Source organism: Schistocerca piceifrons, chromosome 8, assembly GCF_021461385.2.
Source record: "Schistocerca piceifrons isolate TAMUIC-IGC-003096 chromosome 8, iqSchPice1.1, whole genome shotgun sequence".
Taxonomy (NCBI): Eukaryota; Metazoa; Arthropoda; class Insecta; order Orthoptera; family Acrididae; genus Schistocerca; species Schistocerca piceifrons.
In genome coordinates this window covers 418,641,247-418,656,881 of record NC_060145.1, presented here as the reverse complement: position 1 = coordinate 418,656,881, position 15,635 = coordinate 418,641,247, and the positions used below count along the sequence as shown (strand labels likewise).

The 15,635-nt window shown below is 40.2% G+C and overlaps 1 protein-coding gene across 1 annotated transcript in view; it reads left to right on the top strand.

Moving 5' to 3' along the window:
• Window positions 1-15,635, top strand: part of LOC124711291 (squamous cell carcinoma antigen recognized by T-cells 3) — a 92,175-nt gene that overhangs the window by 69,952 nt on the left and 6,588 nt on the right. Inside the window, exons 12-14 of the mRNA XM_047241295.1 lie at window positions 5,574-5,788; window positions 6,184-6,331; window positions 6,512-6,645. Of these exons, the coding sequence (XP_047097251.1) occupies window positions 5,574-5,788; window positions 6,184-6,331; window positions 6,512-6,645 (497 nt within the window). The remainder of the gene's footprint in view (window positions 1-5,573; window positions 5,789-6,183; window positions 6,332-6,511; window positions 6,646-15,635) is intronic.

Sequence of the window (15,635 nt, the reverse complement as noted above, 5' to 3'; positions counted from 1 at the left end):
TGCGATTACACAGTGGCGACACGCGGGTCCGACATGTACTAAATGGACCGCGGCCGATTTAAGTTACCACCTAGCAAGTGTGGTGTCTGGCGGTGACACCACAAAATAGACGTAATCAGATCGAGAAACCACGTCAGTCTTTGGTACTATTTGTACTAACAGCTTTTTCAGTATTAGACAACATCATTTCGATTTTTCATGTTGACGAACTTTGATGAGGTAATAGTTCTTTCGCAGAAAGGAAAGCACGCCATGTAAGGCTGTAGCATGGTCAGAGAGAAATATCGCTAGGACCTAAGGATTGAGTAAATGTGTACCGACTTGCCTGTCTCTTGTCTTTACTGGTTTTAGGTACCCTATATTTAATTTTATGTCACTCAGAAGAGCAGTTATAAGCTAATAGGCAATAAACAGTGCTTGTTCTCCTGGTTACAAATAATCCCATCCAGTATTAACTGCGATTTTTTTTTAATTTTTTTTTTTATTTTTAAAAGGGGCAAGATGTCAAACCGGCCGACTGGGAGTAGGAGAGGCACTACAGGACATTTTAATTTCCCCTGCCCTGAAATAGTTTGATGGCATCCATTACAAAATATACACGTCTGAGTTCCATGGAGCGAAATACAGTGTTGTGCCGTATAAGAATGTTATTCGAACAGGCGTGGCACTGCACTTCGGCACACTTAAGACCAAATAACATCTCTTACGTTCCCTCGAAGATATATGTTTTCTGTATCACACTCTTCATAAAGATGTGTGCTACAAAATGAACTTCTTTTTGAAAAGCCGTTTTTTTAAAAAAAAGTTTTTTTTTTACGTTCTCTGATGCGCAGAGCAGTCTGAGTTATAGTGGAAGGGGGATGGGGGTGGGCGTAGTCTTCACGTGACCTGCGTTTACGTTTAGTGATTTTTCTGTTTCCTCTTCGTTTACTGCTCTCATGTCAAATGAAAACAAGACGGATTTCTGTGGCTGGGAGCTATCGAGTGAGTGAAAATACATTCACATAATTACGGAAGGCTAAAATATGTTACTAGTTTCAGATTTTATTTTATTTCCACCTTTCTATCAGTCGAGCATTAATCGCCTTGCAGAACAATAAAGTTATTTATTCAGTTTGCTAAAGAAATTTGGCTTTTATTAAGCTTTCCTGGTGAGGCAGTAAATTTATTTGAAACGAAGTGTTTAATTCCACACTATTGGCTAGTTTCAACTGTTCGCTGCATTTCAAATGCACGTTTTCATCTTCTAGCACGTATGGCATTACACCATAATAAAGAACCAAACATAACATAATACAGTACGTGCCGAAAACCACACTGAAAAGCGTGATATCAGATCGAGGCCTACACCATTGGTAATCTGGACATACAAATGTGCGCTTTAAGGTGAACTATGCATTTTAGTATGTTTAAGGCAAACTATGCATTTTAGTATGGTTCACGAAATTCCGACGCTCTTGGAGTATCTTCTGATGTGTTGTTTCTTTTAGGACAAAATGTAAGAAAGATCTTCTAATGTTTTACGCGTACGAATACGGGCTTCCCACGTCACCGTAGCTGCGCAAGTGCGGTGACGCCTCTTATCTGGCGCTCTCTGGCAACTGAAGAAATGAATCTAAACAGGTCGCGGGAAAATATTGCGAATTGTGGTTCGAAAAGCGTTATTTTCAAAGTAAATTTCCTTTAACGCAAGATGATGTGCGAGAATGTGCGATGAATTTCTTAAATCACAAAGTGTTTGCTCTCATTTAAAAATCAACTCTTTGATGACGAGCCATTTAGAAGTATTTCGAGCCCAGAAGATCAGAGATTTACGTCGGTATTAAAAATGTTACTGGCGTATTTGTGTGATGTATCTTAAAGTGTAACATTATATGTGAAAGCTTACCTCTCTTGTAGCTTATTAATCTTCGAGACAAATATTATATGGGAAAGCTTTGCTTTTCTTGTAGCAACACTGTATATATTAACTTAAACCATTAACTTTTCCTGTTGGTGGAATTAGAATGTATACTTTTGTAATACAAAAATATGCAGCGTACATGTTGCTGCACATCAAAGATCTTTCCAAAACGTGTTACCCCCCTGACTTTCATTTTCTAAACTCTACGCTGCTGTATAAAACCATATCCATTCAAAGGATTGATAAGTTTTACTGTTTCAACGGAAAGTATACTGCCACTTAACACGGAAGATGTGTTCTTTCACCCGGGAGAAAATGTATTTTTAACCGGGAGATCCGGGAAAAATCCGGGAATTTTTTTTCCATGTCCATCTATACACTCTGTACAGCCCAACACCTGAGAATAAGGAGCCGAGAATGGTGAAGTTGGTCAGCTGTTCGCTTGCTACTGTTGTGAGCATCAATTGAAAAGGAAACCATGAGTAGGCAACAAAAGCAGGATAGCCAGCGAATTGTGGCAGATCTGATGATGGAATACAGTGCTGGTGTATGAAAACATGTTTTAGAGCACACATTCAGTGCCCGTTGTGGACCATGGGACTCTGCAGCATACGATTCCTACTTGTTCCAATTTTGACTGAATGAAATTGTCAAATATGATGCAGTGGGCATGTGATCATTGGAAACCTGGATCAATCGAAACCTGATGCCTGTTCAGATGAATCATGTTTCTTGTTAAACCACATCATCGGTTGTGTCTAGAATTGCCACATACAAGTGACTGGGTGCTCAAAATATGCACAGTGCCATGGATGCAGGCCAGTGAGGGCAGTATTACGTTACGGTCATGACAGCTGTAGGCTATGTGAACACTAATTGCACCCATTTTATGCTTGACATGTTCCGTGATGATGATGGTATCTTCCAGCAAGACTAGGGTTCTTGTCACAAGGTCAGAGTAGTGCCACAGTGGTTTGAGGAGCATGGTAGTGAATTACGTTGATGTCTTGGCTACCAAATTCATCTGGTATAAACCTAGTGGAACACATTTTGGGACACTATCAGGTGCCAGCTCTGCACTCGCAAACTATTGACTGGCTCAGTTATGGTAGCTGCATGACCTATACGTAGAAATCAGTTGCCACATACCTGCAGAAATCTATCAAGGACTTATCGAATCCATGCCACGCAGAATATTTGGTGTATTACACTTGTAAGGTGCACCTACACGCATGGCAAGAACACTGTAAAAATTCTTCCAAAAGGCTCCCTGTGTTCTACCAAAATCATCAAAGTGGAAATATATCTAAAGTGGGGAGAGGGGGAGGGGGAGAATAATTGCAAAGTATCTCCCACCCAAAATGAGAGGCATGTTAGGAAATAAGTGTAATAGATTTTTGTATTTTTTATAGAAAAACTTGGTGAATGTTTCTCCACACAATTGCCATTCAATTCAACGCATCTGGTGAACCATGGCACAAACTTCTTTAAGTCCTCCTCTAACAATATCTTTGTGTGGTGATGATCTCCTGAGGCAGAAATTTGACCAGAATGTTGCACTTTCAGTTCCAAAAGACTGAAGCCGTGATTCTTTTGCATTGAAATTGTGCTTTTGAATTTTTGGCAGATGAGGAATTGGTGTGAGGCCCTGTGATGACTGTCTTTTTGCTTCAGGCATGTAATGAGCCACTAACGTTACATCAGCGGTCACAATAGAGCTCAGAAAATCCTTCTCTTCCAGTTAAAGCTGCTCTAGAAACTCATGGGTGCTATGACCCAATTTTTCTTATGCTGCTCTGTCAGCTGCTTTGGGACCCATCTTGTGCACAATTTCCAGTATCCCAACATTTCTGTGAGTGTCTCGTGTAAGAGAGTGCTGGATTGATGTGCAAACATTGCAGAAATGTCATCCAGTGTCAATCGTGGTCTTCACAGACAGTTTCCTCGATTTTTCACACCAAGTAATCAGCCAAAATGGAATGTCTTCAATTCATCTGTTCATCATGAAAGTTTGTTCTGGCTCCGCCAAACTTTTTACACCACTTACACACGCTCACTCTGTTCATAACATCTTCGCCATAACCATTTTGATTTGCGAAAAAATTTTAGCACCTGTTATTCACTCCACAAGTAGGAAGCAGATCACACCACTTGGCTCCCACTTGGTGGGATTTCTTAGTGACATCTTTCATGCAACTGGACACTACAACATGAGTTTACACGCTGCCATGTTCCTAGGATGCTCTCTCTGGTCTGGGAACCCCCTCTCCACCACTCATTGTTGCTAACACTAAAAAATAAAAAAAAGGACAGCCTATTATAGTCACAGTACACTTAAGTTCTGAACATACCTCATACAAGTAAAATTCAAGCCATGGACCAAGGAGTTGTAGAAGACTTTAAACAATGTTTGCCTCTAAGTCTCAGTGACAATGTGCTTTTACAAGACTGTGCACGAGTCATAAACATTATGCTCACTACGTACTAGGCAACTGAAGATTGGAACACGGTTTGAGAAAACAACTAAAATCATCATAACTATAATTGAGAAGATGACTAAACTTAGGACTTGACATCAGTGAACAATCCTCTTTCAACTTTAATAAACAGTATTCCTGAACTGGCAGACATTACTTAGAAAGATGTTGTGGTATATTTCCTCTTTTAAATTCTGTTCCTCTTAGCTTTTTATTACTTCAGATCCTTTGGAAGTTATATGTTACTAATTGCTTCTATAATCGGCAATACATATCTAATTAGTTTGGGAAAAAAGAAAAAGAAACTGTAAAACAGTTTAATATGCAGTGCATGTTTCAGTATTATAAGAATTCTCATAATAAAGATGGCTTCAGTCAAAATGTGTAACAAGTTTGTCCATTTCCTACACAAATCCAAGTACAGGTGTCTGCAAGGTGGGGCAAGAGAGAGGGATGTGCACCACGGCGGAATCTGAAACACAGAGTTTTTATTCAGTACAGAACTCTCATGCACTTCTGGAAGTGAGTGGATAACCATCAGTTGTCTGGAGTACAGTAAATTTTTTTGTGTCATCTACAAAATTTACTTATTGTGGCAGGGCACATCTTGAAAATAACCAACTCATTTAAATGCAGAAATTACAATTTTAGAGTCTTCCACCCCGCTCCTTCCCCTGTAAATTTTTCTGTGGATGCTGATGGTTCTAACACAACACTCTGAAAGGCACCTATGTTGTTATAAAAACATTGTTCTCACGTTAATCTCTGTGGCACAGTTCAGTGTAAATACACTGCACTTACACAAGATGTTACTAGCATTAACTTAATTTGAGCCATTACCATTTCGAGGCCTGGATTGTCAACTATATACAATTAATGCTTAATGCCAACAAGCTTTGTAGTGATGGCTAGCAAATTTGTTGATAATGAAAGAGATTGACAAAGAGTCTGATGATGGCAAATGTGCTACAGATGAGTTTGTTCATTAACTAAATTTTTGAAGTACTTGACACCAACTTTAAATTTGTTGAGCATGCTCTTCAGCCTCATTAAGTGAAAAGATTGTGACATTCATTTAAGGTGTCGATATTTACAGTAATGATGTTTATAAGTTGGAGAGCCTTCACAGATGTAACAGATCCATAGTGCTTAAACAATTATTTGATATATGATGTGATTTATCTTTCCCACAGAAAGTGAGTCAGAGGAACAAAGTCATGGTGTTACTGTTCCACATGACCCATCCAAGGATGATCGCACAGTATTTGTCAGTAACCTCGCATTTACTGAAACAGAAGATGCTGTGCGGAAATTATTTGAAGGTGTTGGCACAATTACAGACTTCCGTCTTGTCCGAGATTACAAAGGCCGTTCTAAAGGCTACTGTTACGTTGAATTCAGCACGACAGTGAGTACCAGTCATTAAACCTCTGCTGCATTGTTTAAAATGTTCATTTGATGATGAGAGTTGTATGCTCCAGAACTGGTTCAGGAACTACCTGCTATTTTTTGTCTGTTAAAGACAAATAAAATAGTTGTTTAGTGATAAAAAACTGGAAATTGAGTATTGTTGCTTTCTTGCTTCAGTTTCTCCTTGTAACATGCACAATTGTCCAATTATTATTATTATAAAACTCTGTGTGAAAAACTAACTATATTGATAAGTGGACTTGAATTAGAAAGTATTACAGTGCGACAACATATGATGAATGCAGTTCTTTTAGTTTTCTTGTACTGTTTTCCAGATAGAATTTTCAGAACATCACATCTATATAAAAATAATTGATTTTATCAATATTTTAGGCTGAAGCATCAGAAGCTTTGAAAAAGGACAGGACACCATTGAATAATAGGCCTGTGTTTGTGTCAAAATGTGATCCTGATAAACACACACGCAAACCTGTCTTCAAGTACAATACTGGTCTGGAGAAGAATAAACTTTTTGTTAAAGGTTTGTATATTAATACAGAATTACTGATATAATACCATGCTCACAACTCAGATCTGTAACTCCAGTTCACTTCATATTTTCACATGTTTTAATTTCATAGCTATGTGTAAGACTTTTTTTTTAAAGTCATTCTGTTATTTATTGGTGATTCCACAGTGTTTCAAAATTCTGTGTTTCTAGGACTAGCCTTCTCAACAACAAAAGAAGATTTAGAAGAAATTTACAAGCAATATGGTGCACTGAAAGAAGTTCGCCTTGTTACGTATAGGAATGGCCACTCTAAAGGCCTCGCCTATGTAGAGTTTGAGGATCAGGTAATATTTTTGTGCTGTAAACTCTTTCATCACAGCATTTGCTTTTTTTATTTATCTACCCCCCTCCCCTCACACACACACACACACACACACACACACACACACACACACAATAACTGGCAATATACAATATGTTTTGGTATCATGTGATGTCCCAAATGATTCGTTTTCTCTGTTTTAATAATTTGTGAGTGCGTTTCTGAAAAGTTACATCTTTCCCAAATATTTTCCATTATCTGTATATTTGGTGGTTGTTTCTCTGCTGAACTAGAAGGTAACTATAATCTCTAAACAGAAAACACAACATGCTGACTCACTGTATTTCCTTTCAGGCTTAGTAGTGAATACACACTATTCATGGTACACTTCATGGTTCTGTTTACTCTTGCAGTGAAAATTATTGTGTGCAGTTGCAAGAAAGCCTTCCTGGCAAATCTGTTGCAAATACTCTGCTCAGGTTTACTGCTGGATAAAATTCTCCCAAGTCCCACAATATTTCATCAAAATAACTGTTTGACATCACCATATGGTGGTGGTTGCTGTGTACATTGCTGCAAGAAGCGACCTGTGATGCTCGTTTGACAGTGGTAGCAGAATTTATCACACTAAGAACACAGCAACAGCCTCCACCTGAAGATATCGTATGGTTATTTTGGTGAAATATTGTGGGACCTCCACTGTGTCTTCCACTGGAAAATCCAAGATGTGTATTTACAAAGCCTAAGTTGTTCCCATTGTTAAATAAAAGTTGTAAAACCAATCCACATAAATATTTTGTATTATCATCACCAGTTTGCTGTAGAATTCTGAACTACATTTTATACTTGAATATGATAGTTTGTATCTGGTAATCGAAACTGTTGTGTAAACTCCATTTCAGTATGTTTTACAGCAGAAACTGGATGCCAGAAGGAAACAATGGGCTGGTGGATAGCTGGGTTGCTTCAGCAAAGGTTAATGTGAAATGTATAGAAAAGTCATGCATCATTCCAAGGGAAACCCTTAAGATTCCATGGAAGAATTTTCCGAAATCAGGTTTATAATCAGCTGTGAAAATACTTTATAAGTATGCTGTGTCGAAGAGGGAAGAAATGTAAAGAGCCATGTGATCAAGGCCTATAGTCCATAGAAACAATGAATACAGTAGTGACTACTACAAAGTGGGACAACTGGTAACGATAACATTTATTAACACCAAAAGTTGGTCAAAAGAGAGTAATCCAAAAGGAAGTCCAGTAGTAGATCCAAGATAGTTGTAGCACAGGGTACTAGAAGATGTTCATTCCAGAGCATCTAACAAAGTAAAGCATGGATCTCAGTCTTTGGCATAAGTAAACTGCTGTATTCAAATGGGTGCCAATTGGCATGCTGTAGCATAAGCATGCGTATCAGTATTGCAGACTTGCTACAGGGGAGCAGGTGCTATTGCTGGCGGTTGATCTGGAATGGAGGCCGTGGCCAACGGAAGACCTTGATGATGTAGTGTGGTGAGGTGGGAGGGAAATGATATGATGCTGTTTACGCAGCCACTCATCAACTGTGTGTACTTCAAGTAGCGGCCAGTCGAGTGACAGTAACCACTGCTGGACGATTTGGTGCTTGAGAGAGGCGAATTGTTGGCAGCTGTGTCACTCTGATAGGCTCCCATGAATGCAATGTCCATGGTACTATCAGATGGTGGAGCCGCCATCAGCTCCCTCCTTGCTGGTTATGAGCTGTAGGGTCGTAAGTGGCCCAGATAGGGGTGGGCGCTGCGCAAATGGAGGTACAGGAGTTCTGAAAAGGGTGCCTGCTGTGCCGCCAGTGCTAGTGATGCAATCTCCACACCCTGGGACCCCACTGCACCACAGAGGGGTAGGAGTGTGGCGACGCCAGCCACGGTTCCCGAGGTGGAAGTCCAGTGTGCTGCTGCACTCCATGTGATGACTGGAGCCTGTAGAGTGGGGATGAGGGGGCTGCTGGGTGATGGCAGTCAGGCCCCCTCTGATGGCTGAGCTGAGATAGTCAACACCTGCCAAGGCTTGGAACATATTGTGTGAGACTCCTGGCTCAGAAGGCACGGACAGTACAGGGTGAGGAAAAGAGAGGGATGCCCGGATGGGTGAGGCCGGAGGTGAGGGGGAAAGGGTAGGAGAGGGATCGTCCACTGGTGAGGGGGTTGTAACTGCCTGGCAGTCTACATGTAGGCTGAGGTGGTAGGGGCTTCCCTGTACCCTATCTGCTGCATAAACACCTTGTGCCCTTGTTGTTGCTGGATGGCTGCCGGTACCCAACTGTCCTGACGACCAAATGCATGTACCCAGACTGTGGTGCCTGAACAGAATTGAGGCACTGGTGGTGCTGGCCCCAGGTGCAGAGCTTGTGTCAGCAGGTGAAGCATCATGCATTGTTGGTGGCCATGCAGAAGCTCTGCCAGGCTCCTATCACCTGTGAGTGTGGCTCTCTAAGAAATTAAAAACTGAGTTAAAGCATCTTCTGCCCAACAGTCTTTGATGTACTTGAGCAGAGATTTAAAGGTGTGCACCAGACGTTCAATTTCACCATTTGATGGTGGGTGAAAGGCTGGTTACGCAGAGTTTCATAAAGATGTGTGATAGAAACTGGGGACAATTGTATGTCATCAAAGTCTGGGGAAGATTTTCTATAGAAAAGATTTTTGTTAGGATGTGACAGTACTGTCCCCTGTCATGGGCGTGAGGCTGAGCAAATATGGTAAATGGAAATATGCATCAATCACAATGAGCCAGTTTGTTCCTAGAAAGGGGCCATCGAAGTCCAAGTGGATTCGTTCTCACGGTGCAGACTTAGGCCCTTGAGATGACGTCGTCTTGGGAGCTGCTTGCTGTTTGATGTATCCATTGCATGACTGGACCAACTGTTCCATGTCTTTGCTGATTCCTGGCAAGTATACATGACATCCTGACATTGCACCAGTTTTTTTGTTCTGGTCACTTCATTGTGCATCCCCCTCATGGTCGACATGGAGAAACTGCAGAATGTCATTCTGTAATGAGAGGAGTATGAATACTCGTGGTGACGCATATTCTGTAGCCAGGAGCACAATGCCATCAATCAATTGCAACTGTTTTTGTAGCTGAAAATATTGATAAAGTGGATCTGCCTTTGTGACAGCTACTCTGGCCACCCCAACAGAATGTTGTGATTCACATGTTGTTCCACACACATGGCTGCTGTGATGCAATTGCTCGCAATGGGAAATGTATCGCTTGTGAGGTGCGCCTCCTCATCAAGGTAGAAACACAGGATCTCTTATTTGTTGAATAACAGATCGAGGCTAATTGGTAGCCGAGAGAGGATGGATCGAGCGAGGTGATGCAGTGGTTAGAACACTGGACTCGCATTCAGGAGAACGACAGTTCAGTCCCGCGTCTGGCCATCCTGATTTAGGTTTTCCATTATTTCCCTAAACCATTCCAGGCAAATGGCATGATGGTTCCTTTGTAAGGGCATGGCCGATTTCCTTCTCCTCCTTTCCTAATCCAAAGAGACCGATGACCTCGCAGTTTGGTCTCTTCCCCCAACCAACCCAACCCAACCCAAGAGAGGACATATGCATTTTCATGTTTATCTATGGTGCAAAAATGAATTTCATAATTTTATTTGCTAAAGTAGAGTGCCCATTGCTACAGTCTGTAAGCCGTTTTATCAGAGAGCCTTTATGAGGGGCAGAATAGGGAAATGAGCAGCTTATGGTCCATTATCAGATGAAACTTCACCCCATACATAAAGATGTGAAATTTCTTGAGTGTGTTACAATGGCTAAGGCCTCATTTTCAATTTGGAAATAAGCCCTTTGAACTGCTGTCAGTGTCTTGGAGGTGTAAGCTATTGCTTGCTCAGTCCCATCAGAGCACTGATGTGCAAGGACAGCCTCAATCCGGTAATCCAAGTCGTCAGCCGCCACTACCAACTGTTTGCCAGGTTGTAAAAGGTATATGGCTCTGATTGAAGGCAAGTTTCCAAAGTTTGAAAGGCACTGTCACACTCCTATGTTCAATCAAATGGTATGTCATTTTTTCGTAGTTGATTCAATGGATGAGCTATCTTGGAAATACTGGGGATGAACTTATTGTCATAAGAAACCATCCAAAGAAAAGACAACATTTTCTTGACATTCTTTGGTCGAGATAGTGCTGGGATTGCTTCCACATTAGTGGTCGTCGATTTGATGCTTTCTTTTAAAATTACATGTCCCAGATATTTAATTGATGGCTGAAAGAACTGAGATTTGCCAAGATTATTACACTGTAAACCTACACTGTGTCGTGTGTGTGGAACAGAAGATATCGGAGATGCACCTCAGTGGAATTACTATGATGTCATCAAGATAATTGATACTTATTTGAGCAAGAAACCATTGAAACATGGCAACAGCACTTGCGATCGTGAATTTAAGCACTTAATTTAAACAGGCCAAAAGGAGTGTTGACTACAAGGAGGTGCTGCAACTCATCAAATGGAAGCTACAGATAGGTTTTGCCCAAATCAGTTTCCCAGAAATATCTCCCATCAGCAAATTTGGCAATTAATTCATCTGGATGTGGTATCGGATATAAATCCATATAGGTCTGTGCATTTACTGATGTTTTGAAGTCACCATATAATCACAATTTTCTGAATGCTTCTTGATGAATGCCAGACTATATGTATCCGGTGCAATAACATCCAGTTGTGTTAGTCTCTTAAATTCTTCTTTAACTTGGTCGCAGAGAGCTAGTGGGACAGGACACACTCTGCAAAAGTGAGAATGAGTGGAAGATTTGAGCATGCACAACCAAGTTCACGAGAGAAGATGTCGGCAGATTCCTTGCATAATACCTCTGAGTCCTGAAAAGGTACTTCATCTGATACTAAGTCAGCACTATCTGTGATAATAAAACCAAATGACATGAAGGTGTCAAGACCAAATAGGTTTTCCGCCGAACTGCCATTTTGTACCAGAAAAATTAATTGCCAAACAACACTTTTGTATGTGCTGTCAGTTGTGAATTGACTGTTGATAGAAATGGTTTGCTTGTTGTAGTTTACTAAGCATCGAGTTGCTGGAGACGGGAAGTTTGTCTAGTTTCAATTACATCTGTGTATTGATAAGCGAAGTGCCAGCACCAGTGCTTGCAACTGCACTGTTTGAGCATTGATGTGCACCATGATTATTTTTTTTTTGGGGGGGGGGGGGGGTTGTATGGCAGTGCTCAAGTTTATTTCCATAGGCTGTTCTTGCAGTTGACAAGACTGAAGGGTGGAAGACTGACACACTACTGCAAAATGTCTTGACTTACTGCACTTGTGGCAATTTGCCCAACAGTAGGGACAGTCTTCCCAGGAACATTTCTTATAACATGCTGAGCAAGATGGAAGTGGACAATGCTCTGACTTTTCCTGTTGCAGCACATGCACGGGTTGGGGCTTGTTTATGGGCAGGCAGCACTGCCACTACTTCTGCATCATCCAAGTCTACTGATGCCTTAAACTGCCTTCTGTCATGCCGGCAGCTTCATTCGTCACCAATATTTCTAATTGCTGGTCTGCTGCAAGCAAAACTTTGAAATCCTGTGCGAGAGCTAGAACTTGTTCAAGTGATGGTCATCAAACTGTAAGCTTGATGTCTAACATCTTTATGTGGGGCAGAACAGATAATGATGCTCCTTACTGTTATGTCAGCATATGATTCCTTATGTTCCAGAAGTGATGAAATGACACTATTGACTAAGGCCATTCAGTTCTGCCACCTACTTACTCCCTGTGCGTTGATTAGTGTATTATTTACTTTGATAAAATTCTACCTTAGATGCAATCATATGTGCATGCTAGTGGTAGTATATAATTAGTAAATTACACATTTCCTCAAATGACAACTGAAAGGGTTCAGTGAGTGGGGCCAGTTTACATTAAAATCTATAAGTTTGTAGCTTGGTCCAAGATAGGAATAGGGCTTTGATAGTGTTGGCATTATTTACCTGAAAAGCTTCGGAGTGCTGCTGGAGCCCCTTTTATTTATGATTCCCAGTCCTCCACTGATTCCTCGCATGGTGGGAACAGTAGTGGGTTGGCCGGCTGTAGATGCTGCTGCAATCTGCAACTACCGGAAGGAAAAAAAAAAAAAAAAAAAAACGCCTTCCCAGTGTTGTGATGTGGCTTGCCGAATTTGTTCTATCTGTGACAGGTTTTCCAACTGGTGAGGCTTTGAAGTACATTTTCTGCTGAAGGGATATCATCCATGATGTGTTAAGAAAAATTGTGGCACTGATTCTAAACTGTTTAGTTTCGGAGCACTATTTCCTGATGGCACTGTTTATCATCGTTCATATCTGCCTCTCTTGAATTTTCTGTTTGAAAAAACAGAGTACACTAAGCTCCATTGGTTTACTCATACTGAGTGTGAAGGAGCAATCTGTATTTACTTTCTTAGAGAAGAAATACTGGATGCAATATTGTGACAATTTGTGTACATAGTAATTTTAACTTTTACGTTTGACATGCCAACACATCATTCCTTTCATATGTAGTGCATTTGGGGATTTAATGCAAAGATTTTGTCTGCATCTGGCACATGGTCTTGATAATAACCTGTACGGAGATCTGATGCTGGTAACATAGTTTTACCGAAACTGGTCATCCACAATACAGCGTTTTATTGCAATCTTGGCTAAGAAGTTTTTCTTCTCGTAAGACAAGTTGTTCCGTCTTGCACCACTTGTGTAGCAATTACTATACAGTGAGACAGCCCACAGTGATAACATTTATTTACACTAAAAGTACAAGCACTGACAAATATTGATCCAAAGACAATAATCTAAAACTAAGTCCAGTAGTAGACCCAAGCTAGTCATAGTGAAGAGTACAAGAATACAATCATTATACATCAGCTAATGTAGTGAAGCTTGGAGCTTAGTCCACAGTCCAAGTAAGCTGCCATAGTTCAAATGGGTGCCCATTGGCACACTGAGCATCGGCATGTGCATTTAGAGAAGCAGATGCTGTTACTAGTGGCCAACCTGGAATGGCAAATGAGCCTTGACGATGGTGATGCAGAAATGGTGTAATGCTGTTTGCATGGCCACATGTCAGCCGTGCATACTTTTGAGTTGGCCAGACGAGCGGCAGTAGCCACTGCTGGATGAGTTGCCGGAGATGGGGATGCTTAGTAATGTGGTAATCACTGTGCGAGTTACTGCAGATACAAAACTATAATTCTGATAGTACATGGGACGTTAAACTCAGTCCTCCCCTCCTCTGATAGTACAGAAAAGAAAGTCTGTTTAGGAATTTGATTCTGGCCTTTGATCTAGTGAACGGCAACTGTTTAAGGTATGATTCTGTTTTCACCCAGATGAATTGTAAAGAAGACATCACAAAATGAAGCATAGTATCCTGTCATAACTTTATTAATTACAGAGGTGTTGGTATCTACTCTATATGTTAATTTCTGTTTCTTGTATCATAGATTTGGAAGAGACAAATTCAACCATATTTCACTCTCTGAAGTATGTTACATTATTTCAGATAAATTACAATATTTAGAACTTGAGATTTACCTATTTTGAATGTCATACTGATTGCTGCCGTATGCTGAAGGTGGTATTGTGGGATGGAACAGTTGTGTCTAGCTGGTGGAGAACTCCAGCTTGATGCAATTAAGAGAGGCTGATTACAGATTTTGAATAGTTGGAAAAAAGTTTATTTCAGAATTTATACTAATCACACATAGCTACATGTAGTTGAATTGACACCCCAACTGGAAGACAGAACATGTAGTATCTAATGATGATACAACAGTTACTGTACCATAACAGTTCTGCCATTGTATCTGCCAGAGCCTTGAACGCAAGGTAATTGTCACAAACTGGATTGATTTGTACTTTGGAAATTGTGCTATAGAGATTGTTGAATAATAATTTCATTTGAACGAAGAAATAACATGAGTTTAATTTTGAGGTACACATTTACATTGTAGAATTACATCATCATCCAAAAATAAGCAAATAAATAAATGAAAGTAGTGACAGGCATTTCCATAGCATTTCATTTATGACATCAGATTTTTGACAATACACATTTGCAGTAACTGGTGCAATTATTTCTTGACAGATTGAAAATATTCCTTTTATAATGTTGCACACACTGCAGCAACACAATACTTTAAATTACTTTTGGGTCATCAGAACTCGTACATAGACTCACCTTCAGGGAAAAATGTCCAGTGGCATCAAATTAGGTGAATGTACAGGCCAGCTGTTAATGTTTTCACATCCCGTACAGCAACCAGGGAAGAGTTAAGTGAGGGCTTTGCTAGCCACAAGCGAGTAATGAGCCTGGCACTCTTCATACTGGTTTCATATAAATCTATATATTCCTAGTGGTGCTTCCTCTAGGAAAGCTGATAGCAATTAGATAAAAAAATAAATAAATATAAAAAACCCTGTCTGTTGCCCATTAAGCTTTCTTCAGTAAAGTTTAGATCAGTAATCCCATACAGAAAATTCACACGCCACTGCCACTGATCTTCAGTAGCCTTATAATGCATGTTTCTTATATTCAAATTTCCACAGCTTGTAATGTTTGCTGATGTTCAGACTGTCTCAGCCAGTTTGGATTCTCAGTAGCCCTATAATGCATGTTTCTTAATATTCGAATTTCAACTTCTTGTAATGTTTGCTTCATCTTTAGAATTCTTTGAAGAAAGAATCTTTTGTTCTGATATCACATCAGAAATTAATGACAGAATTCCATGCTTATTCTATAATTCCAGTGGTTAATCTTCTGATGATGTGAAACATGATACAGGTGGAAGCTATTATGAGCAAACTGCAAACAACGCTGGAATAACATATTCTGGAGTCAATGGCAATTTTTCAGGAGCTAACATATGGATTATGAGACACAGTTGCTGGTACATCTGTTTCATTCACTCCTTTCATTGGAGGTTTGCCCCTTACCTTTTATATAGAATTCCAGTGCCTTACATTTTT